Below are 25094 nucleotides of genomic sequence, written 5' to 3'. Positions count from 1 at the left end.
ACCACAATCAAACTGGGCCCCTCTAGCACTGATTCCTGTGTGGGTGGGCTTGTGCATGCTCTAGGCCCCTGTGGGTCTCTCCAACGACCTCTCCTGTGAGGCTGGGAGTTTCTCCTGCTACTGCCTCAACCCCCATGGGTGTTTTCAGTCAGAGGTTTGAGGCTTTATTTCCCCACGCTGGAACTCTGGGTTGCGTGGTCTGCTTCACTCCCCCGCTGTTCCTCCTGGTTTATCTATGTGTGAATGTTGGGCCGCGGGATCTGCTAGCTGTCGCACTGTCTGCCCTGTTCGTTCTACAATCTGCCACCTCTCTGGGTCCACCAGCTGCCACCTTGCTGCGAGTCCTCTCTGCCCCGGCTGCCCTGTCTCCGCCCCTCCTATGGGTCTGGATGAATGTTTCTTCTTTATCTCCTTGGTTGTCGGACTTCTATACAGTTCAATTTTCTGTCAGTTCTGGTTGTTTTTTGTTTTTAAATTGTTGATGTCCTTCTTTTGGTTGTGCGAGGAGTCGCAGTGTGTCTACCTACACCTCCATGTTGGCTGGTGTACTTTTTTCTTTTCTTGCATCTTCCCTTCTAGCATACTCACACTCTACTCTCAAATTTTTTATTTATCTTTCATGAATCCCTCCAATTCCCTATACTTTGACTGGATCAGAAATGTTGAATGAGTTGATTTTCTGGATGTTTTACTTCTCTGCTGACATTTTATTAGTATATATTCCAATGAGATCCTTTTCTTCTTGCTTCACTTTTGGTCAGTCACATAATAGCCTGTAACTTTTCCCATTATGCAGATACCCTAACACCCCATCTTTTTAATCTGCTAAGAGCTCTCTCATATCTCTTGTGGATCTGTTAAAGCCATCTTAAGTAATTTTTGACAATTCTTGGTACTAAGATTTGAAATGTTTGATGCCAACCAAACGTGTAAGGAATGAATGCTCTTATATGAGAAAGGCAAGAAGATCTTGGCATAATAAAGATATTTTTATGAAGAGACTAGTATTGTTCTTAGCTGACTAATGAGCTTAACAATTATAAATGATTTCATTTACTATTGAAAAGGATTTCTGTTTTGAAGTGTGATTCATTTTATTTTTCTTGAAGCACATTCAAAACAACATATTGCATAAATTTATCCTCAAAATATACTAATTGATTCTGTCGAGCTAGCACATTTTCCTGTGGTTTGTAATTTGTTTTGGTGTTCACTTCTTTTATAAATAATAATTATAAAAATGTACAAAAATAAGGAAGTATATTTGCAATACTACATTTGAATAGTAATAAGAGGTGCTTTCATTTAAATATATAAGAAAGTGTTGCATTGCTTAATTCATCTAGTATCTTTGAATGTAAATATATTTATATTTTGGGAATAATTTTTTTCCCTCAGCTGACAGAGACAGAGAATGGATAAATTTCTGAAACAGAATGTTATTATGGTTAGAGTTCCTTACCAACATTCTGATGGACTAAGTAACCTTTTAGAAATTAGCTTAAGATCATTTTTATTCATTGGACAGTTAATTATAAAAATTGTTGATTATTTGAGCTAATTCCATCTCTGTTCACCTCTTTTTAGTTAACATTTTCACTACTTGTTTAATAATATTCAAAAATGGTGAATAGTATTTTTTATCATCTCTGGAAACACATCTGAAAATTTATTTTGGTAAAGACAATGAAATTAAGATAATTAATTTCTTACAGAATTTACTTAATCCTTTTCTTCTTCTCCCTGAAGGGTTTGGAAGCTGTGATAGTTTATAAATTTCACAAAGATGGATGGAAAATGTAGTCACTGGGAATGATAATAAAATGCCTACAGAATGGTAGTTCATTCTTTTTTCAGCAAGATGGCCTGAGTAGTTCCTGCACTAAAGTATGGCAGATAAAAACAAACTTATAGTAGACAACAATTTAGTGAATATTTGAACAGAAATTAACGTTTAACATAAGAGTATCACATAATAATTGAACAAATTGAATCAATTATTTTAGGCAACAAAATAGCATGCAACTTTAAAGTGATCATACCATTTCATTTTGGAATTATAAGCATTTTGTGGTAGTTACGTTATATTTTTGAAAAGCTAGTATACTTACCCACATTAAGAAGATACTGATGAGAACCAAGATGGCGGTGTAGGTAGACATACTGCGCCTCCTCGCACAACCAGAACTGACAGAAAATCGAACAGCAAGGAAGTCCAACACCAAGGAAATAAAAAATAAACATTCATCCAGACCGATAGGAGGGTCGGAGACGGGCAGCCGGGGTGGAGAGGACTCGCATTGCTGTAGCGGGACCCAGACTGGCTGAGTGTGGAACCAACAGGGCAGGCAATCTGACCACTGGCAGACCCTGCGGCCCCACGTTCGCACAGATAAACCCAGAGGGCCTGACTCAGAGTGGTGGAGAACGGGGCAGGCAGAGCGGCAGGTAGCACCCCTCAGCCAGATTCACGCACAGATAAACCGGACAAACAGCGGGGAGCAAGGCAGACCGCACAAACCGGGCTCCAGCACGGGGAAATAAAGCCTCAAACCTCTGATTGAAAACGCCCGTGGGGGTTGAGGCAGCAGCAGGAGAGACTCCCAGCCTCACGGGAGAGGTCGTTGGAGAGACCCGCAGGGGCTTAGAGTGTGCACAAGCCCACCCACTCGGGAATCAGCACCAGAGGGGCCCAGTTTGATTGTGGGTATTGGAGTGAAAGATTGAAATCCGGAGGAGAGTGAAGCGGGCGCCATTGCTCCCTCTCGGCCCCTCCCCCACATACAGCGTCACAGCACAGCAACCAGCGTTACCCCGCCCCAGGAACACCTAAGGCTCTGCCCCTTAAAGTAACAGATGCTCCAAGACAAAAAAAAAAAAAAAATGGCCCAAATGACAGAACACTTCAAAGCTCCAGAAAAAATATAACTAAGTGAGGAAGAGACAGCCAACCTATCGGATGCACAGTTCAAAACACTGGTTATCAAGATGCTCACAGAATTGGTTGAATTTGTTCGAAAACCAGATGAAAAAATGAAGCCTATGCTAAGAGAAGCAAAGGAAAATGTACAGGGAACCAATAGTGATGCGAAGGAAACTGGGACTCAAATCAAGGGTGTGGACCAGAAGGAAGAAAGAAACATCCAACCAGAAAAGAATGAAGAAACAAGAACTTGGAAAAGTGAGGAGAGGCTTAGGAACCTCCAGGACATCTTGAAACGTTCCAACATCCGAATTATAGGGGTGCCAGAGGAGAAGAGGAAGAACAAAAAATTGAAAACTTATTTGAACAAATAATGAAGGAGAACTCCCCTAATCTGGCAAAGGAAATAGACTTCCAGGAAGTCCAGGAAGCTCAGAGAGTCCCAAAGAAGCTGGACCCAAGGAGGAACACACCAAGGCACATCATAATTACATTAGCCAAGATGAAACAGAAGGAGAGAATCTTAGAAGCAGCAAGAGAAAAGGAGACAGTTACCTACAAAGGGGTTCCCATAAGACTGTCAGCTGATTTCTAAAAAGAGTCCTTACAGGCAAGAAGGGGATGGAAAGAAGTATTCAAACTCATGAAAGGCAAGGACCTACATCCAAGATTATTGTATCCAGCAAAGTTATCATTTAGAATGGAAGGGAAGATAAAGTGCTTCTCAGATAAGGTCAGGTTAAAGAAGTTCATCATCACCAAGCCCTTGTTATATGAAATGTTAAATGAATTTACCTAAGAAAAAGAAGATCAAAAATAGGAACAGTAAAAATGACAGCAAACTCACAGTTATTAATGACCACACCTAAAACAAAAACAAGAGCAAACAAGCAAACAACTAGAACAGGAACAGAACCACAGAGATGGAGATCACATGGAGGGTTGTCAATAGGGGAGTGGGAGGGGGAGAGGGGGGAAATGTACAGAGAATAAATAGCATAGATGATAGGTGGAAAATAGACAGGGGGAGAGTAAGAATAGTGTAGGAAATGTAGACGCCAAAGAACTTATAAGTATGACCCAGGGACATGAACTATTGGGGGGGAGTGTGGGAGGGAGGGGGTGGGCAGGATGGAGTGGAGTGAGGGGGGGGAATGGGACAACTGTAATAGCATAATCAATAAATATATTTAAAAAAAGATACTGATAAATTTAAAGATATTCACTGGGCATTTCCTTTGCTAGGTAAAGGCTGTATTTAATTATTGAGTAATTATTAAATATTTACAATGTGTTTACACTCTATTGGGTCTTTGGGAACATACTAACAATATAAATGTTACTTCTCTATGTGCGAATTTGGTCCAGGGGTAGGGATGAGCTAGAGTTCTGCCATTCTCATTTTCTGTCCTGTGACTGGGTTTGTAAATCTCAACATACTGGTTTTGTAGACACACATCTCTTCCTGTATCTGACTTTAATTTAAGATAAAAGGGAGCATTTCTGTGTCTCTGTAACTATAACAGGGTCCCACTTTCCAGGAAGGAAGAAAGGAAGGAGGAAGGGAGAGAGGGAGGGAAGGAAAGAAGAGAAGGAAGGAAAATAACAAATGTTCATCTAAAATCTGAAGGACTTTACAAGGATTTAAACCTCATTGGTGAAATGAGCCATGTATACATAAGGTTGTTTTTTTTTTCTTTTCTTTTCTTCTTTCTATTTCTGTCCCTTTCACTCTTCTTTTTTACTTCTTTCACTACCTTAGACCCTTGAAGGAATACCTTTTCAAACCACAGGCACAGTGTGCTGTTCTCCATCTCACTGTCGCTGAATTGTTCCAAGGGTATCTTCAGCCCAGTTTCTAGGGGTGGTAGAAAAACAAAAATAATGAAAATTATATTACTTCCAGAATATGCTGAAGTTCAGTATTTTCATTACTGTGTTTATCTTTCATTTACTTTGTCAGTTCTTTAACTTGGTAGATAATGTAGATAATGTAAAGAATTATATCCTACTTTTACATTGTACTATAAAATGTCAGTGTGATCAAGGGATATACTTATATATTGCCATCCTAGATGAGTTAGTCAGTGTCTATCCAGACTTCTTTGCCAAGGTTCTTGACATTTTTCATTTCTACCTTAATTATAGAATTTCATGATTTGAAAAAACCCTTGGTGAACATACATCGTGCATACTTATGACTGAAACCAAATGGGACATAAACATGAACTTTACCTATGTGGAAGACGAGACTCTTAGTTTTGAAGTATTTAATAATTTCACTAACTTTCAAGATGGGTTGTAATGATTATATATGCCTATACTGTGTTTTGTATCTTTATTTAATAGTTTTGGATCCTCACAAAAATCCTTTATGATAGAATAGGTATATTTTTTATTTTACACACAAGGCAATTAGTATTTAAAGAAATAAATGGACTATCTCAACATAAAAACAGCAACTATCAGCACAAGGACTTAAAATTAGTTCTCCTTAAAAATTAATGGATTTTGCCACCTCACTGTATTGGCTGCATAAGTACTACCAGTTAGGAACACAAATGAGTACTAAGCCCTGTGCTACCACCTGTATGAATGAGTTCTAAGAGACCAAAAAGATAGGAATAGCCAGTCTCTCGTGGGATAAATTAAGTTATAGGAGGCTTTTTAGAGAAACCAAATTTTTAATCAGGCCTGAAAAAAAATGGTACATTTCTGTTGTTTGATAATTTATGTAGGAAAAAACAATATGAGCTATGAGAAAATAGCAAGAATATATATATATATATATATATAAAAGCCTTTTTACCTCACCCAGTGATTGATTTTAGAGAGCAAGGAAGGGGATGGAGGAAGGGAGGGAGAGAGAGACAGAGAGAGAGAGAGAGACAGAGAGAGAGAGAGAGGAGAGAGAGACATCAATCTGTTGCCTTCCACACTCTCTACAACCACAGGTCGAACCCGCAGCCTTTTTGTGTAAGGGTCAATGCTCCAACCAACTGAGCCACCCAGCCAGGGGAAGAATGTGCAAAATTTTAATATATAATTATAAAAGAGCAGAGAAGCCGTGTTTAAAAATACCCATCAATGTTTATTTGGCACTAATAGAATTTTTGTGTCCCGGTCATCTTAATTATTTTTTATCACTGAAGAATTTAAGCAGAGGAAGTTATGAAAAAACAGTGGATATTGTTTAAGTGTTAAAGATCAGATTTCCACCCTTTAATTTGTATGATATTTGTATTTTTCGAATTGAGACTACCCTTCTATCTTTTGCTTACTGAGGTGTTTATTATTTTCTTTTTATCATGTGTGGATTTTAATTTTGTCAGATGTTCTAATAGCATGTGTTGAGGTGATCATACCATTTTTCTTACTGTTAATTTGGCAGGCTACACATTTATGGATTTTAAAATACTAAACATGACATTGCCATCTTGGCTATACCCTACCTGATGGTGATATTGTTCCATGAATATATTGCTGGAATAGATATACAGTTGACCCTTGAACAGCACGGTTTGAACTGTGCAGGTCCACTTATACATGGATTTTTTCAATAGTATACAGTTGTCCCTGTGTATCCCTGGGTTTTGTAGCCACGTATTCAACCAACCATGGATCAAAAACAGTATTTTCCATCCATGGTTGGGAATTCTCGATGTAGAGGGCTGGGTGTATGCATTGTTTTACTCCATTTTATATAAAGGACTTGAGCATCTTAGATTTTGGTATCTGCAGGGGTTCCTGGAAACAATCCCCCTATAATACCTAGGGAGGATTGTATTTTGGTAATGATATTTGTTTTTATGTTTAGGAGAGAAATTACTCTATAGTCTTTTCTTGTAATGTCTTTCTGGTTTTAGTCTCAGGCTAGCCTCATAAAAATAGTTGAGAGATATTCCCTTATTTATTTTGTAAAACATATATGTTAGGTTGGCTTATTTTTTACTTCCTGAAATGTTTGATAGAATTCACTATTGATCTAGAGTTTGTTGCCTCTGTGGGAAGGTATTCAATTTCATAATTCAGTTTTTTCAGTATTTTCTATCTTTTAAGGACTTCATTTAATCTAAGTAATTGAATTGCTTGGCATTAATTTGTCTTTATTACCCATTTTTTTGTCTTTAGAATGTGTTTCACCTTTCCTCCTTGGTATTTATAATTTTGTCTTTTTTTTCTCCTAAGTCTGCCTTAATGTTTATAATTTTATTGATTTTTTTCTTTCTTTTTTTTTTTTTTTAGCTTCTTAATGTTGAAAATCTTTAGATTTATTGCCTTGCGGTTTCCCCCCCTATATAAATATTTGGAACTATAAATTTCCCTCTGTGCACAGCTCTCACTGTACTCTGCACATTTTGATGTATTGTATTTCAGTAGCATTTAATTTAAAATATTTTCTAATTCCCCTTGTGATATTTTTCTATGAATCTTAGATAATATTAAAGTGTCTTGTTCATTATATAAGGATTTGAGGATTTTTCAGATTTCTTTTTATCTTTGAATTATTTGTAGTCAGAGAACATAGTCTGTATTGTTTTAATCCTTTAAAATTTGTTAGGGCTTGTTTTATTGCTCACATAGGACTTTTCATGCTGCGTGTTCAGGTGCGTTAGAAAGCATGTGTTGTGCTCTTACGTGGATTATCTAATATAAACTGCATTATTTGATAGCATTTTGCAGCGACTCCTTGGATGTTAAATATCTCTACAGAGGAAGCCACAAAGTGGTTAAATAGTATGCCTATTTATAAATTGCCTTCCTGAACAGCTTTCATATTCATGTTACCCCTTACTAGCAGGAGCCAGGTTTTTGAAGATATTGTTGATTCCAGATCTAGGACAGGAAATGTAAGAGATAAATCTGGGATATTTTATGGCAGAAAGCAGGGGAGTTAAAGATTACTGTGGTCATGTCAGAAGATACAGGATCCAATTTGAAGGAACTACTGTTTATCAATGATGGAACATTTTTTGAAGAAAAGACCTCTATGATTGAAAAACATCAAATACCTGGCAAAACTACATGGGAAGGGAGCTAGGGGATAAAATCATTATTCATCATATTGGGTAAAGAGAAGAATCATGTATCTTTTTAAAATTATTATTATTATTATTATTATTATTATTATTGATGTATTTATCTCATTCTTCCTGTACAAACCCTATTTCAAAATAAATAATTAATGAGAAGAATTTTTTTATAGATGTCTACTAATAAATGAAAATGTGTAACAGAACTAGACTACCAAAGTTTGCAACCTTTATTAATTTGACATATTGTCTCTGGAAAAATAATTATCATTGGCTACTACCATCCCCAGGTAAAACATGGACAGGGAGTATCATAATAAACTGATCCAGCTGACAACACCTGACCCCACTGCTCTCATTGCAGAGAGACAGCCAGTTGTTACGTGCCAACTGATAATAATGTAATGGGAAGTACACAGCTTTTCAAAATTCGAACTTGTTTAAGGCCCACGGTCTAACTACTAGAGTATATGACATACAGGAGACACAAGAACTTATTAAAGTACATCTCAGGGATGCTATCAGCCAAATCTAGAATTCTAGAAATTCTACACTATAAAATGATCCAGTTTCTTCAATAAGTACTGATCAAAAAGGAAAAAGGATGAGAAACTAGTAGAGATTAAAAGAGAAAGATAGGAAAGATACAAATGTAATGTATAGCCCTCATTTGGATCCTAATATGAACAAACCAACAGTAAGAAAACATTGGACGATCATAGAAATTTGAACAATGACTGGATTTTAGATTATATTGAGGAATTATTAATATTTTATATGTGATATTACCTTTGTGTTCATGTTAAAAATAGTTCTTATCTCTTAGAAACCAAGTGAAATACTTACCAGTGAAATGATATAATCTGTAACTCCTTTTAAATAATCCTGTAAGGGGTTGAAGGGAGAGCTGGTGACAAATATTTTTCTTGGATGATGAATGCATGGTTTGATGAATGGATGGTTTGTTATAGTATTTATTCTACACATAAGTGTTTGAAATTTTTCATCATGAATTTTTTAATTACAAGATGAATTTAGCTTTAATAAATCAGGGGGAAAGAATTTCATAATTGTCAGAATAAGTGAGGAGCTTTCAGAATTTTCACCCTAAGCTTTTGAAGCATGTACATATTTACTTACATATCTGTAGGAATGTTCAAATTTTTTCAGCCTGATTGCTGCAGTTGATTTTGGCCCAACCAACACGCCCTGACCTTGAAGGATCTTAAGGATCACATCATAAGCCACTCTCATGTTCATCAACACCCTAGAGAAATCTTTGAGATAAATCTAATGCTGCGTATTTTTTCATATCTATCTCTCATGCAAGTCCTAATATTTATTTTTCAGGTACAGCAGGTACAGACTGTGCAGCAGGTGCAACATGTCTATCCAGCTCAGGTGCAGTATGTGGAAGGAAGCGATACTGTCTATACCAATGGAGCAATGTAAGTTTGTGTGGGGGAGTCTTTTTAATTCTGCAGCATGAAGCCAGAGATCTGCTGGAGCAATTTCCAATAGAAGATATATCCAATAAGGCTTATTTTACATTTGTACCACATAGTACTAGAGATTTTCGTGATGTAGAATGGGATTATAATATATATATATACATATGAATAATTGGACTGTGTATATACGAGTATATACACACAAAATCCAAATGTAGTGAAATACATGTAGAAATTCTTGAATAACTTAGGAAGCACTTCAGTTGTCTTTTGCATAGGTAAAAGGGAATGTTTCCCGGAATTTTTTAATGCCTTTTTTGTGTGTGTGTGATTATCTAATTTCTACAACACTGGACTACACGAGTAACTTTTTAAAAATTACTGTTCTGTAAAGATAAACTATTTGAAATTCAAGTACAGAAAAATCTGAAATAAAAAAGCATTGTCACCCTGACCATTGTGGTTCAGTTGGTTGAGCATACTCCTGCAGAGTGAAGGGTCACAGGTTCGATTCCTGGTTGAGGCACATGCCTGGGTTGTGGGTTCGGTCACTAATCTGAGCATATACAAGAGGCAACCAGTTGATGTTTCTCTCCCACTCTTTCTTCCTCCCTTCCCCTCTCTAAAAACAAATAAAGTCTTGTTTTTTAAAGGCACTGTCTTGTGGCCATGAGAGAAGTGCACTGTGTCAGTCTCATTTGCTCAGGACCCAACTGCAGCCTTTCCATGTGGTCCTGCCCCCTGAGAACCTTTGCCATTATGCATGCTGACCTTCCTGTCTGGTACTCAGAAAAACCTGGCTTCTAAATCACTGTTGAATACCGAGGACTGCATCGTTAATGTTGATGTTTGACTTGTATTTTAAGTATCAAAGATTATTAAATAAAGATAATGTGGGCTTTATAAAAAGAAAACCTTTTTTCACCATACCTCTTGCTGTCCAGAGCATGCATATATTATATAATAATATCACACACACACACACAGACAAAGACAGAGAGAGATTTTCCCAGAAACTTCTAGCTCCCTTTTGCTTTCATTTCACTGGCCATATTTGTGTCACCTAGGAATCGTTAGTAGCCCAGGAATCTGGGAATGAGAATTTGTAGCTTAACTGTCTGTGCGCTAGCAGGTAGCAAGGGAAAAGGGCAGTTGGGGTGGGTGTTGAGAGAGTTAACTCTACAGTATCTATCACAGCCATTTATCATTGGTCCGAGGTCAGGAGGGAGAGATTACTATTGTGTAACTTAGTGAAAGTTACACTACCTGCCTCACTTTTTTTTTTTTTATTCATGAAGCAGATATGGTTAGTTTATAAAAACTGCTTTGTGTAATATCTGAGAAATAGTGAACACTCAAACAGTATTATTGCTATAAAATTATATACTATAGTTAACATATTTTTACATTTTTCTCTCTTATTTATATTCTAAATTCTGCGTATTGCCTTGTGCAATTTTAAACTACTCCACCACTGACTTTAGGGTTTTCCACATAATAGGTAAATGTGTGATCAGTGAGTCAATTCATTCACAAAACCTTGGAAAAACAACATCGTCCAATTGACTCTTTAAAATTATATGGCCTATTTCAGTGCAGAAATGATTCTAAGTAAGTATCTCATGCTAACAGGTATTTTCTGTGGCCCGTTAGCTCAGTTGGTTAGATCATGAGTAATGAGGTCTGGGTCATGAGTTCATTTTCCACAAAGTCCAATTAGCTTTGATTCAGTCTGTGTGGGCCCAGGTCGCATCTCAGCCTCAGCCAGTCATGTCATAAATTGCACTCTTGGTCAAGGCAAGGAAGATGCATCTTTAAAAACCTTCCATTACTATCAAGTATAATCTTTGACCAAAGATTCTGCAGCATCATTTTCAGATTTACTGAAGAAACATTGTGTTGCCATGAGTTATATTCAAAATTTTAGTAGCTAGGGGACTATGAATGTTTTTTTCTCATATATAACAATAATTTTTTAGCATTAGTCATTCTAGTTTTTTTTCATTTTGTAGTGCTGACTGACATTTTAGTATATACAGTTTTTGTGTCTGATGTTCATTTTAAGTTCTTTGTATCCTTCCATGTGTGTTAGGAAAGATTGTCACCATATTCTGCCACCACTCTGAAACAATAGGCAGCTAGCGTTTGATCCCTGACTTGGGTCATAGTCAAATTCATACTTCTGTGGGATAATAAATGTTTTTTGCTGATGATGCTCCCAGAAGCTGGGCGTACCCAGCTTTATTATGAACTCTCAAGCACCCTATACGTGGGCCTGCAGCCTGAGCATGCTTAGTCAGTTCTGCTTCACTGATGCTCCTGTCACCAGCATCCCCATCCCGAGTAGCCATAATGCATGGTCTTACTTAGAGGTGATGATAGCCCTCACAGAGATGTGTCATCACTTAACGAAAATGTGTAATCATTTCAGTTTGGAGATACTTGCGTGTTTACCTGGTTCAGACTATGAATATGGACGTTTACTGCCAGCATGACAAGCTTAACAGTATGAGTCAGTGAGTGAGCACATGTTTAAACTGAACAATTGAGACTGCTTTACAGTGCCGGGAGTTGGAGTAGAATAACTCTTTACTCAGGGGAGAGACGGTGACTGAATTCTCTATTGCTCCTGTTTATTTTATCATTGTGTCCATGGTCACCCAGGCTCCACCATCTTTATATTTTCTTACAGTAGTTTTCCCAAGAGGATTTTTTCAAAGACTGAATTAGTCTTTTTCATTTCTACAGATTCTGTAATTTATGATGTGTAGTTATTTAGAATACTGTAATTAAACCTGCTGAGAAACATTTCATATCATGTAGAGAGAGTCCAATTCAATTGAAATTTCTAGATGTTGCTAAGAAATGATTATTTTCTTTCCCCCACTCCTTTATGACTCATACTTCCCTGCTCACTCTTCTGTCATGTTAGTCAAAATAGAAATACAGATACCGTAGTATTTCATGGCCAAACTAAGAAATGTTTTTTGAAAACTTTTTTGTTTTAAAGGATTTTCTCCTATTAACCAGTCTTTGAAGCTTATCCACTGTTTGGAGCTGATCTCTTAAAATGCCTATATGTTCATGATATGGGTATCTGTCACAATAAGATTTGACCCATAGAAAGCCATCTCATGTCTTCCTGTTTATTGATTTCTCAGCAACTCCAGTGTCGAATTTATCAAACTGTGTTTCACAAAATGTTAATCCATTTTATAGCTACGCAAGCAGGGAAGTACTGCACGAAGGCCTTTCTTTTAAGGTCTCTAAATTCCTGTTATTAGTCTGCGAAAGGCTCTGAGTTGTCCTGTAGGAAAGAAATGCAATGTTTTAAAAACTGAACGACAGAACACTTTTATCTGAGTAATATCTAATAACAGCACATGGCATACTTTGGGTGGTGTTATATTATTAATATATTGACATTGAATAGATTTATTCAAAATCTGTAAGTGTGTGTACTGGACTCCCATTTTTAAAATAGTCATTGCTTGAAAATCATGTGGTTAGTACATTTTTGAAGCCATCATATTTTTTTCCTATACACTTTAAAAATCATTAATAAGGAACCTTAAAAGAGATATTCTTCAAGTTCCTTTTTTTGTCTTTTAGTGCAATAGTTAGTTTCAGGATTTGAGGGTAAAATTTTTCTTTTTATTAAACTGCTTTCTGCTTGAAGAAATGGTTATATGGAATTTGTGTAATTAATATGGAGAGGATGCTTTCTTTATTTGTTCTACTGATACACACATTCACACTGGTGTAGGTACAGGGGTCCCTGAGCTTTTGGTGTCTCTGGGCCACAATGGAAGAAGAAGATCTGTCTTGGGCCACACATTAAATACACAAACAGTAATGAAAACTAATGAGCAAAAAAAAGGTTTTAAGTAAATTTACAATTTTGTGTTGGGCCGTATTCATAGCCATCCTGGACCACATGCCTCCCATGGGCCATGGGTTGGACACCCCTGGTAGGATCTGGTTTGTTTGTGGATTTTAGGAGATATATGGCTGGTTACTTAGGAAGTTGCTGGAGGGAAAACTGCCCTTTTGTAGAAAAGAACATCAGTATCTGTCTACAATTAGAAAGGACCTATTTCCTGAATCCCATAACATTCTACTACTCTCCCAAAATGGAAGGCTTTCAAATTTCAGAGTTAGGAAAGTCATGGAGATCATTTATTTCAGTTCTGCCACTTCACAGATGAATAAACTGAGGCTCAGAGAGGTAAATGAATTTTCCTGGCTAGTGTACAGAGTTCCTATTTTCTGACCCTCAATCATGGTTCTTTTCAGTGATCTGTAGGTGATGGTCTTTTGGTCTTGAATTATTTGGGCTGTCAGAGAAGAAGGGTTGACCAGTTTTTAAAAATAGTAAATTTTATCCATTTTACTATTATATTATGTATTGTAGATCATAATTGAACTTTTGACTTTTTAAGACTAAGCTTTTTGTTATTCATATGAATAACAAACCCATCTTATACTTTTTTTTCTCTCTCTCTCTGCAAGTAACTCACCTCTTAGTACATAATGAAAATCGGGCGTTTCAACCATGAACCACCTCAACTTGCTACTTTCCCTTCCTGATTGAGCTATTTGTTTTTTTTTTTTTAATTTTTATTGTTATTCAATTACAGTTGTATGCCTTTTCTCCCCTTCCCTCCCCCCCACCCCAGCTTTTATATGAATATAGAATTTTTCTGTATTGGTAAAATACATGGAAAAGTATGTATGTACTAGGTTTTAACATCAAATATTTTAGTCAAATGCCTTTTAAGAGAAAAGTCTATTCTTTGCATGGTGTGTATACCTTGTATTATTTTCCATTAGTAAATTAAATGATGCACATTAAGGGTGAATTGTTCTTTAATATTTTCATATCCTATACCTGACATGTAGAATTGTTGGCTCCACATGATAACACTTGGAAGACTTTAGATGCTCCTTTTTTTCCCTCCCCCCTCCTTTTTCTTAAGAAAGGAGGAAATGAAAGAAATCCACATATGCTTTTTTAGGTTTGGAACCAAGTTCTGTTATTAATTTTCTTACATGAATTTAAGAGACCCATGTTCAGGCATCATTTCTCCTGCTGCCTGTAATACAACCTCAGGAAAGTAACATTTTGCACCAGGTTTCCTAATCTGGAAAATTGGGATTAAGAGTTAAAAGCATCACTTAATTAACTAGGTCTTGTATTGTCTGAAAAAGTATGTTCACTTTTAGTGTATTTACTCTTCTTAAAAAACTTACTGCAAAAGTAAAACATGTTAATTGAACATGTTTGTTATTCAATTTTTGATTGAACAAAAATTTGGAAACTAAAATTAAACATCTTAGTTGGGAAGTATGTATTTGAAATGGTTGGGAATCATGATATTGTGCCTAACAGAGACTAGAGTCTTTTAGCGTATGATTATAGTTCCCCAGCTATGTAAAGTCTAAGGCTGACTCATGAAGGCTGAGTTTTGTAAAGACCAGAAGGTTCTAGAGAGGACAGTATGAACAAATCCTAGTCTGGCATTCAGAAATAGTCAGGCTGATAGAGTTGCCTCTTAGGGAATGCTCAGGGGCCCAGAACTGCTTTTAGTTCAGCAGCGTACCTGACTTTGGGTATTGGGCGTACCACCTGTTTTCCCAGCTTAATAGTGTATTTGGCATCAACAGCATACATACATGCTTTAGCTGCATCCATTTTTCAGAGTCTTACTGGACTATATATCCATCTCGTTAACAAGTCCCTGATTTTTGTATTCTTTATGGTAAAAACCTTTCTGGATTGACCTCATATTCTTCAGCCTCTACCTTGCTGGCTTGCTTCTTTGCATTCCAGTGAAACTGCCCTTATAAGGGTCATTGGTGACCTCTAGTTTGTCAATATAATAGACATTCTTCTAAATTAAATTTTCCTAATGTCTAACAGTCAACCAGCCAGCTATTCCATATTTGAATCACTATCACTATCTTCTTTTGGCTTTTTCTGGCTATATTCTGTTATTTTCTTCCTTTCTTATTGTATCCTCCTCAGTAATATTATTGACCATATAATTTTTTCTGTGGCCTAAGCTGTGTGTACATTCTCCTACTGTTCTTAACAGAAACCACATTTCTTCCACAACAGGACTGTTATTCTCATGAGTATTTTAAATTTATCCAACATTTGTCTTTCCTTCACTAGAATGTAAGTTTCAGATAGACAGTTACCTTGGTTATTTGTTCTCCATTATCCCTCTCATACCTAAAAGAGTTGTATATGGTAAGTCATCAATTTTTATTTGGTGAGCGAGTTAAATAAAGAAGAATATTTATTGATAGGTGAGACAGGAGCAGACCACTTGGTAGTTTTAAATATGCATGGGGAAATGAACGGAACCGAATTTAGATGCTGACAACCATAGTATTAATATCACTTTTTAAAATTTATTTTATTGATTATGCTATTACAGTTGTCCTGATTTTTTGCCCTTTGCTCCCCTCCACCCAGTATGCCCCACTCCCTCAGGTAGTCCTGCCACCATTGTTCATGTTCATGGGTCATGTGTATAAGTTCTTTGGCTACTCTATTTCTTATATTATACTTTATATCCCCATGGCTATTCTGTAACTACCTATTTGTACATAATTCCTTCACTTCTTCATGCATTCTCCCTTTCCCCCCTCCCATCTCCAAACTTTCCAGTAACTAACTTCTTTTGTCTTGCTTTTAAGTTTCTCTCTTTATCTTTAACCTTTGACCTTTTAATAATGATGTGTCGTGGAGCGGACCTCTTTGCATCTATCAGAATTGGGACTCTCTGCGCTTCCTGGACTTGCATGTATATTTTCTTCACCAAATTGTGGAACTTTTCTTTCACTGTTTTTTCAGATGGATTTCTAATTTCCTGCTCTTTCTCTTCTCTTTCTAGAACCCCTATAAGGCAAATGTTGGACCTTTTAAAGTTGTCCCAGAGGCTGTTTATACTATCCTCATTTTGGGGGGGTTCTTTTTTCTTCTTGATGTTATACATACGTTCCAAATCATTGATTTGTATCTTGGCTTCATCCTTTTTAATGTTGTTTCCCTGTAAATTGTTCTTTATTTCGGTTAGTGTATCCTCATTTCTGACTGGTCTTTTTTTATGCTGCTGAGGTCCTCACTAAGTTCCTTGAGCATTCATATAACCAGAGTTTTGAACATTGCATCTAATAGATTGCTTATCTCCATTTCACTTAGCTCTATTTCTGGAATTTTGATCTGTTCTTTCATTTGGGCTATGTTTCTTTTCTCCTCATTTTGTCATCCTCCCTCAGTTTGTTTCTATGTATTAGTTAGGTAGAGCTGCTTTGACTCCGTGTCTTGGTAGTGTGGCCTAATGTAGTAGGTGTCCTGTAGGATCCAGTGACACAGCCTCCCCTTTCACGCAATTTGGGTACTCGAGGTGTGCCCTTTGTGTGGGCTGAGTACACCCCCCATTGTAGTTGAGACTTGGTTGCTGTTGGCAGATCAATGGGAGGGATTTACCCAGGCCAGTCAGCTACAAGGACTGGCTATGACCACTGACCACTAACCTTTGCCTTCCTTGGAGGACCAGCTGAGCGGGACAGGGTAGTGGCACTCCAGTGTGATCTATAGCCCAGCATTGGGTGCATTGGCCCTGGGGTTTTCTGAGTGGTGAAGACCAAGGTCAGCCCAAAGTCAGCCTGTGTTTCACGCGGGGCACCCTGCCTGAGCTGTAAAACAGTCTGAGATCACTGCTACTTGTACCAGGCTTGGAGATTCCCGGGTGAAGGCAAGCTGTGACTATAAGCTGGCTGCCACTAAGGCTCACGGAAGCCAGCTATTGCTTGTTTGATAGGATTTAGAGGCCAAGAAGAGCCATTCTTATAGAAAAGCAGCTTGGGTGGGCCCATAAGTTGGGTGGGGTAGAGCCTCTGTGGATCTCCAACATGGGTCACACTGGAGTCTCAGATATGGCACCAGCCTACCAGCTCTTTGGTGGGGAGGTCTCAGCAAAGGGACAATGGCCTCTGCTCACCACCATGCCAGACCCTTTAGTTTCTCCCTGCATACCACTGATGCCCTTCAAGCTGCCACCCCAGTGCTGGAGCTCAGAGGGAGTGAGTCTGAGTAGGTGAGTTTGTGTATGGGCTCCCCAAGAACTATTTAGGGCTCCAGCTGCCTCCTGCACCAACTCAATCCCTGCTGGTTTTTGCAGCCAGAAATTGTGGAGCCTTATCTTCCTGGCACTGGAACCCTTGGCTGAGGAGCTTAGTGTGGGTCTGGGATTCCTCACCCCCAATATGTCCCTCCCGAACTTTTATCCACCACATGTGGGTGTGGGATCAGCCCATTATGTGTCCACACCCCTCCTACCAGTCTGGATGGATGTGGTTTCTTCAATTCCATAGCTGAAGAAACTACTCAAGTCAGACTTCCATTCAACTAGATTTCTGATGTCCCTAAGTGGTGGTGGTTCTGTAGTTTTAGTTATACTTTTGATGGGGTTGAGTGAAGAGGTAAGCCATGTTTGCCTACATCGCCATCTTGACCAAAAGCCTAATACCACTTTTCTTTTTCAGATTTAAACATAATTTTCAGTACAAAACTCTTTGGAGCATATGTACATGTGATACTTGGTTGCTCAGTTTTTTGTTTTCATTTTTTCAAGTAAATAGTACAGTAATATTAACTGTAGTCACTATGTTGTACATTAGATCCCCAGAATTTACTTATCTTATAATTGAAAGTTTGTACATTTGCCAACATCTACCATTATTCCCATCCTCAGCCCCTGGCAACCACCATTCCACTCTCTGTTTCCATAAGTTAGATTTTTTATGTATAACATACGAGATCATACAGTTCTTATTTTACGCTGACTTATTTCACTTAGCACAGTGCCCTCAAAGTTCATCCATTGTTGTGAATGGCTGAATAATATTTCATTGCATATATATGCCACATTTTCTTTATCCATTCATCTTTTTGTGGACACTTAAGTTGTTTCCATGTCTCGGCTATTGTGAATAATACTGCAATGAACACGGGAGTGCAGATATCTCTTTGAGATACTCATTTCGTTTCCTTCAGAGATATACCCAGATTTGGCATTGGTGGATTACATGGTAGTTCTAAAACAAACATAGAGACCAATGAACAGAGTAGGGAGCCCAGAAATAAACTCTTGCATATATGGTAAAATGATCTTTAACAAGAGCACCAAGAATACATAACGGGGAAAAGATGGTCTCTTCAGTAAAGGATGATGGAAAAACTGGATATCAACATGAAAAAGAATGCAATTGAACATCTATCTCATACTGCTCACCAAAAATTAACTAAATATAGATGATGACTTAATGTAAGTCTTTACTGTAAAGACTTAAATGTAAGACCTGAAATTGTAAAACTCCTGGTAGAAAATGTAGAGGGTAAGCTCCTTGACATCAGTGTTGGCAATGATTTTTTTTATATGACACCAACAATGCAGGCAACAGAAATAAAAATAAGCAAGCGGGACTTCATGAAGTAATCAAGCTTGTACACAGCAGTGGAAACCATCAACAAAATGTAAATGCAACCTATAAAATGGGAGAAAAAAATTGCCAATCACATACCTGATAAGGGGCAGTATCCAAAATATGTAAGAAACTACCATATTATCTCACCTATAAGTGTAACCCAATCAACAAAACAAACAAGCAAGCAAAATAGAGCCAAAGACATGGAAATAAAGAACAAACTGACAGTAACCAGAGGGGAGGGAGCATGGCGTAATGGGGAAAGGAGGAGAAGGGTCATCAAGGAACATGTATAAAGGACCCGTGGACAAAGCCAAAGGGGGGAAGGATTGAGGGTGGGAGGTGAGGGTGGGTGGGGCAGGGAAAAGTGGTGACAGGGAAATGGACACAACTGTACTTGAACAACAATAAAGAATGCAATATATATATGTTTTTTGTTTTTATTTTTATTTTATTGTCTGCATTTTATTTTTAATTTTATATATAAATATGTAATATATTTATATATAATTAATATATACAATAAGTATGTTATATATATATATATATATATATATAGATAAAGAACTCACACAGCTCAATAACAAGAAAGCAACTAATCTGATTTAAAAATGGGCGAAGGATCTGAATAGACATTTTTCGAAAAGACATACAAATGGCCCACAGGTATATAAAAGGGTGCGCAACATCACTAATTATCAGGAAAATGCAAAACAAAACTGTACCTCACACCTGTTAGGATGGCAGTGTTTAAAAAGACAAGGAAAAAATATAACAGGAGTTGATGAGGATGCAAAGAAAAAGGAACCCTTGTAAACTGCTGGTGGAAATGTAAATTGGTACAGCCATTATGGAAAACGGTATGGAGGTTCCTCAAAAAATTAAAAACAGAACCACCATATGTTCCAGCTCAGATTTTCTTAATTGCAAATTTAGACCAGTAAATCTGGGTTAAATTTTTTATGATCTGTTTCTGCCAAAGTTGATTTAAGTTCATAAATCCAATTCCCTGACTTCTGTTGGCTCAAATGACCTACATATATGCTTACTATGTGTGCCTTTTCTGGCATGCTTCAAAAACCCTTAAAGCAAAGGAAGTTTTGGTAGTGCTCTCATGGATAGTTGTGCCAGAATATAAAACTCCTTTATATCAGTAGGTTTTGACTTAAAAAAAAAAAACAAAACTGAAATAGACTTAAAAAGCTAATAGTTGTGAAATGGCAGTTTTTCCTTCATACCTGTGAAAGTTGAGTGTCACATTTTTAGTGCTCTCCGGTGCAGTGGTTCTGAGTGTGTGTAGGCCAGCGGCATTGGCATCGCCTGAGAACGTGTCAGAAATGCCCTCTTTGGTCCCTTGCCTGGTTCTACAGAATCAGGAACTTGAGGGTGAGGTCCAGCAGTCTGTGTTTTAAAAAAGCCCTCCAGGTAATTCTGTTGCACTCTAAAGTTTGAGAACCATATTTCTTTATTATAGAAATAAAGAATTCAAGTACAAATTCAAGTGTAAATGTCTAGGTATCTTTTGGTAATGATAATAGGATATATTTAAAGTTATGATTCCATTACTCTGTACATTATAACATATATGGTAATAAAATACTATATGTGATGACAAAGCTCAATTAGTTATTGCAAGAATTTTTATTATTGACTTAAACATTTATTCTTACATTTCCTCCTTAGTTGTGGCAATAGCTCAATTAATACTTTTATTTTTTACTTACTGTTAATAGCAGTTGAAATTAGCAGAAATGAGTATGTCTCCTGAATTTAAATCAAGGCAAGTATCTTATTAGTCTTATTGAGTACTACTTATTACTTTACATATAATCTATTGTTTTTATTCTTAGGTAATAATAAGAGTTTAAATATCAGGTCATTTAAATTCCTTTGTAAATTACTGTTCTCTCTTTGGTGTCTTTCACAAAATGGACATGTCACCTCTGTGGTATATCTTCTGCCTTCAGTCTGACTTGGAGCGTTCAAGAAAAGATCTATTGAGAAACTCAAATAAATAGTGGATTCTGGCCAGCCAGATAATATGTATTACATGATAGCAATTTATTGAAGATTCCAAGTAATACAGCTACTTCTATGTAGGGCTTTGGTGACTCATGTAAAAACTTCACAATGGGAAATTGTTTAAGACAGGTTCTTGGTATCAAGCAGCAGAAGCCAGTTGCAGGTTTATTTAAGAAAAACAAAGAATTTATTGAAAGATATTTGTGATTCAGGGAATTTCCAGTAAGTGTGGAGAATAGGCTGAAAAAAGACAGGTACAAGCAACACTGGCAGCCAGACCATAGACAAAACCACACTGCAGAAGTAGTCCAGTGAGGACAGCACCCACTGCACCTGCCCACCACTGCCCACCGTTGCTAGCACTGGATTCTCATCATATCTCTGCAAGAGGGGCAATAATCCCTAACCCCTCTGGTTCACTTAGTATAAGTTAAGTGAGAAAATGTATTCCCCACTCCACCCCCGAAAATTCTCCCTAGCTCCCCAGTTTTCCTAGTTCCCTCAGGTCCTCTCAGACTTTTCAAAAATATCTAAAAAGTTGTTTATTCTGGCTGCCTTCACTTACTTATTTCCTCAATATAGTCCAATCATACATATTGCTATCACTACATGGAAACACTTTCCGATAACATCACCTCCTATCATTATATCTAATGAATGTGTTCCAGAATCATCTCACATGACTCATCTGCAGTATTGTGACCTGTTTGCTGCATACTTTCCCCTTGATTTCCCATTGTCTCTATGGCCTCAGGCTTTTGTCGAGGTTGTTTCCCTGACTAGAACTTTCCCTTACCTCCCCCTTACCGTGCCTTTCCCAGCTTAAACCAAAATCCAAACTTCTCGCCATACTCTATAATAATGTGTTTCAAGCTTTTTAATCACCATCCACAGTGAGAAAATTAGATGTTCATGTTATAATCAGGTAGATACACACGTGCACACATGAGTATGCACTCACATACCATATACGTATATGAAAGAAACAAAAGTTCTTGAAAGTAATTCCTATACGTACTGGGTGAAATACGCTCTGACTTTGTCTAATCTCTTCTTTTAATGCTGTTGTGACCAATTAAAATTATTGATCATGATCCACATACCAACAAATTCTGTTTATATTTGAATATTTATATATTTAATATTTAGTTTTATATTAAATTAGTTTTAGTTACTATTTAGACTTGAATATTTAGTTTTTACCTTTTATTTTTAAAGTATATTTTTTATTGATTATGCTATTACAGTTGTCCCAATTTTTTTTTCTCCTGTTTATGCTCCTCTACCCTGCAATTCCCACCCTCCAGCATTCCCACCCCTTAGTTCACGTCCATGGGTCATACATAAGTTCTTTGAGTTCTCTATATCCTATACTATTCTTAACCTCCCTCTATTTTATGCCTACTAATTTTGTTTCTTATTCCCTGTACCTTTTGCCCCGTTCTCCCCCTTCCCCTCCTCAGTGATAACCCTCCAAATGATCTCCATTTCTGGGATTCTGTTCCTGTTCTAGTTGTTTGCTTAGTTTTTGTTTTTGTTTTTTATGTTCAATTGTTGATAGTTGTGAGTTCGTTGTCATTTTACTGTTCATAGTTTTTGATCTTCTTCTATTTCTTAGATAAGTCCCTTTAACATTTCATATAATAAGGCCTTGGAGATGATGAACTCCTTTAACTTGACCTTATCTGGGAAGCACTTTATCTACCCTTCCATTCTAAATGATAGCTTTGCTGGATAGAGTAATCTTGGATATAGGTCCTTGCCTTTCATGATTTCAAATACTTCTTTACAGCCCCTTCTTGCCTGCAAGGTTTCTTTTGAGAAATCAGCTGTTAGTCTTACAGGCACTCCTTTGTAGGTAACTGTCTCTTCTTCTCTTGCTGCTTTTAAGATTCTCTCCTTATCTTCAATCTTGGATAATTTAATTATGATGTGCCTTGGTGTGTGCTTCCTTGGGTCCAACTTCTTTGGGACTCTCTTGAGCTTCCTGGACTTCCTGGAAGTCTATATTTCCTTTGCTAAATTGGGGAAGTTTTCCTTCATTATGTTTTCAAATAAGTTTTCAAATTCTTGCTCTTCCTCTTCTCCTTCTGGCACCCCTATGATTCGGGTGTTGGAGCGCTTAAAGTTGTCCCAGAGGTTCTAAGCCTCTCCTCATTTTTTTGAATTCTTGTTTCTTCATTCTGTTTCAGTTGGGTGTTTACTTCTTCCTTCTGCTCCAGATCATTGATTTGAGTCCCAGTTTCCTTCCGTTCACTGTATATTTTTCTTTATTTCACTTTGTATAGCCTTCACATCTTCCTTTATTTTGCAGTTGTACTCAGTCATTTTTGTGAGCATCCTGATTACTAGCATTATGAACTCTGCATCCAATAGTTTGTCTATCTCCTCATCACTTAGTTCTTTTTCTGGAGTTTTGATCTGTTCTTTAATTTAGGCCATATTTCTTTGTCTCAGCGTACCTGTTGTGTTGTAAAGGGTGGAACCTTAGGTATTCACCAAGTCAGGGCAACCCTCTGTGCTGCACTGTGGCACTGTCTGTGGGGGAGGGATCAGAGAGGGAACAATGCCAATTGCTCCACTCTCGCTCCACTTTCTGTCACTTACCTCACTTCCCACAAATAGATTGTGCCCTTTCAGGTGCTGATTTGCAGGTGGGTGGGTTTGTGTACATTCTGGGATCCTGTGGACCTCTCCAGTAGACTCTCATGTGAGACTGGGCTCTCCTGCCTTCATAATCCCCACAAGATTTTGCAGCCAGAGGTTTTGAATCTTTAATTTCCACATCAGCCATCCCCAGCCTTGCCCATGGTCCAACACGCCTTGCTGTGCATCCTCTCTGCCCAGCTGTCCATCTCCATCCCTCCTACTGGTCTGGATGAATGTTTCTTTAACTCTTTGGTTGTTGGAGTTCCATGAAGTTTGATTTTCTGGCAGTTCTGATTGCTTTTTGTTTTTAAATTGGTGGTTGTCCTTCTTTTCATTGTGCAAGGAAATGAAGCATTTCTACCTACGCCTCCATCTTGGCCTGAACTCCTTGTTTTTACCTTTTAAACCTCATTGCTTCCTACTATCCTTCTCATTTGTTATACCCAACCATTCTAGACTTGTAATTTCTTCCTAAATACCAGGGTCTTTCCAGTGTTGTAGTTTTTGTACGTGCTATAATCTCTTCCCAATATATTTTCCTCCTGATTTTCGTAGGGCTGACTGCTTTTCGTTGTTTAGTTTCAGCCTAAAACTTTTATGTAGGGGTAACATTCTTGACTAACTCATTGAATATACCCCTCCCATTTATTACACTTTAATAGTTTCTCAGTCATAGACTTAAGACAATTTCTCATTACCTTATTTCCATTTCTCTTTTGACCAGTTACTCCTGAAGTTAATGTAGCCTTTTTGACAGTAGATATTATGTCTATTTTGTTCCCGTTATTCTAGGAGCCAGAATAAATGTTCAGTAAGTATTTGTTAAAAGAATGAGTAGAAAGTAGTCTGAAAACATAAAACATTATACCAATGTAAGATATTACAATGATCAACATTACTATATTCTATCTTCACAATAAATTTTATAGTATAAAATTTGGAATATATTCTGTTTCCTTAATTTGCCATTTTCATACCATTGTTTGATTTTTTTTTTTGCATTTACTACCTTACTGGTGGGAGATGATATTCAAGACCTGGGTAAAATACAAAACACATAATTTAGAGATATTATATATCTGGAATTGTGGATAAGACACATAAAGTTAAAGAAAACAGAAAAAATGGTTATAGCTGAGGTAAATGACATAATCATCCCAGTGAATAAGCAAGCAGGGATTATTCAGAGTCATGCTTAGCCAAGGTATATGCTGAGGCGTGATGGGATGCAAACAGCAATAATTTGATGAATTCAATAGATCAGAGTCCTGACATTTACATAGAACCGTATAATAGAGTCAGCATGAAGAAGCTCCTGTCAGCTAGTATGCACATATCTGTGGCTTTACATTCATTATTGGATACATGTGCAGAACAATGGAAAGATTCTTTTCTGCTATAGAAATAATATGACATTTTCATAACAGTCTGTGGCAATCAATAAATAACAAACAAAAGAAACAGAGCAGCATCTTTCAAATGTGAACAGAATTGCTTGGAAATTTAGCTGTTTCA

General features: G+C 37.2%; 1 protein-coding gene across 13 annotated transcripts in view; it reads left to right on the top strand.

The window, feature by feature from the left end:
• RFX3 (regulatory factor X3) overlaps nt 1-25094 on the top strand; it is a 274106-nt gene that overhangs the window by 149291 nt on the left and 99721 nt on the right. For all 13 annotated transcript variants that reach the window (XM_024555052.4, XM_045191054.2, XM_045191047.2 and 10 more), the window contains one exon: nt 9307-9404. In XM_024555052.4, coding sequence (XP_024410820.1) covers nt 9307-9404 — 98 coding nt within the window. The remainder of the gene's footprint in view (nt 1-9306; nt 9405-25094) is intronic.

This window comes from Desmodus rotundus, chromosome 1, assembly GCF_022682495.2.
Source record: "Desmodus rotundus isolate HL8 chromosome 1, HLdesRot8A.1, whole genome shotgun sequence".
In the NCBI taxonomy this organism is placed as follows: Eukaryota; Metazoa; Chordata; class Mammalia; order Chiroptera; family Phyllostomidae; genus Desmodus; species Desmodus rotundus.
The sequence above is the reverse complement of the archived record's forward strand: the minus strand, read 5'-3'. Positions and strand labels throughout refer to the sequence as shown.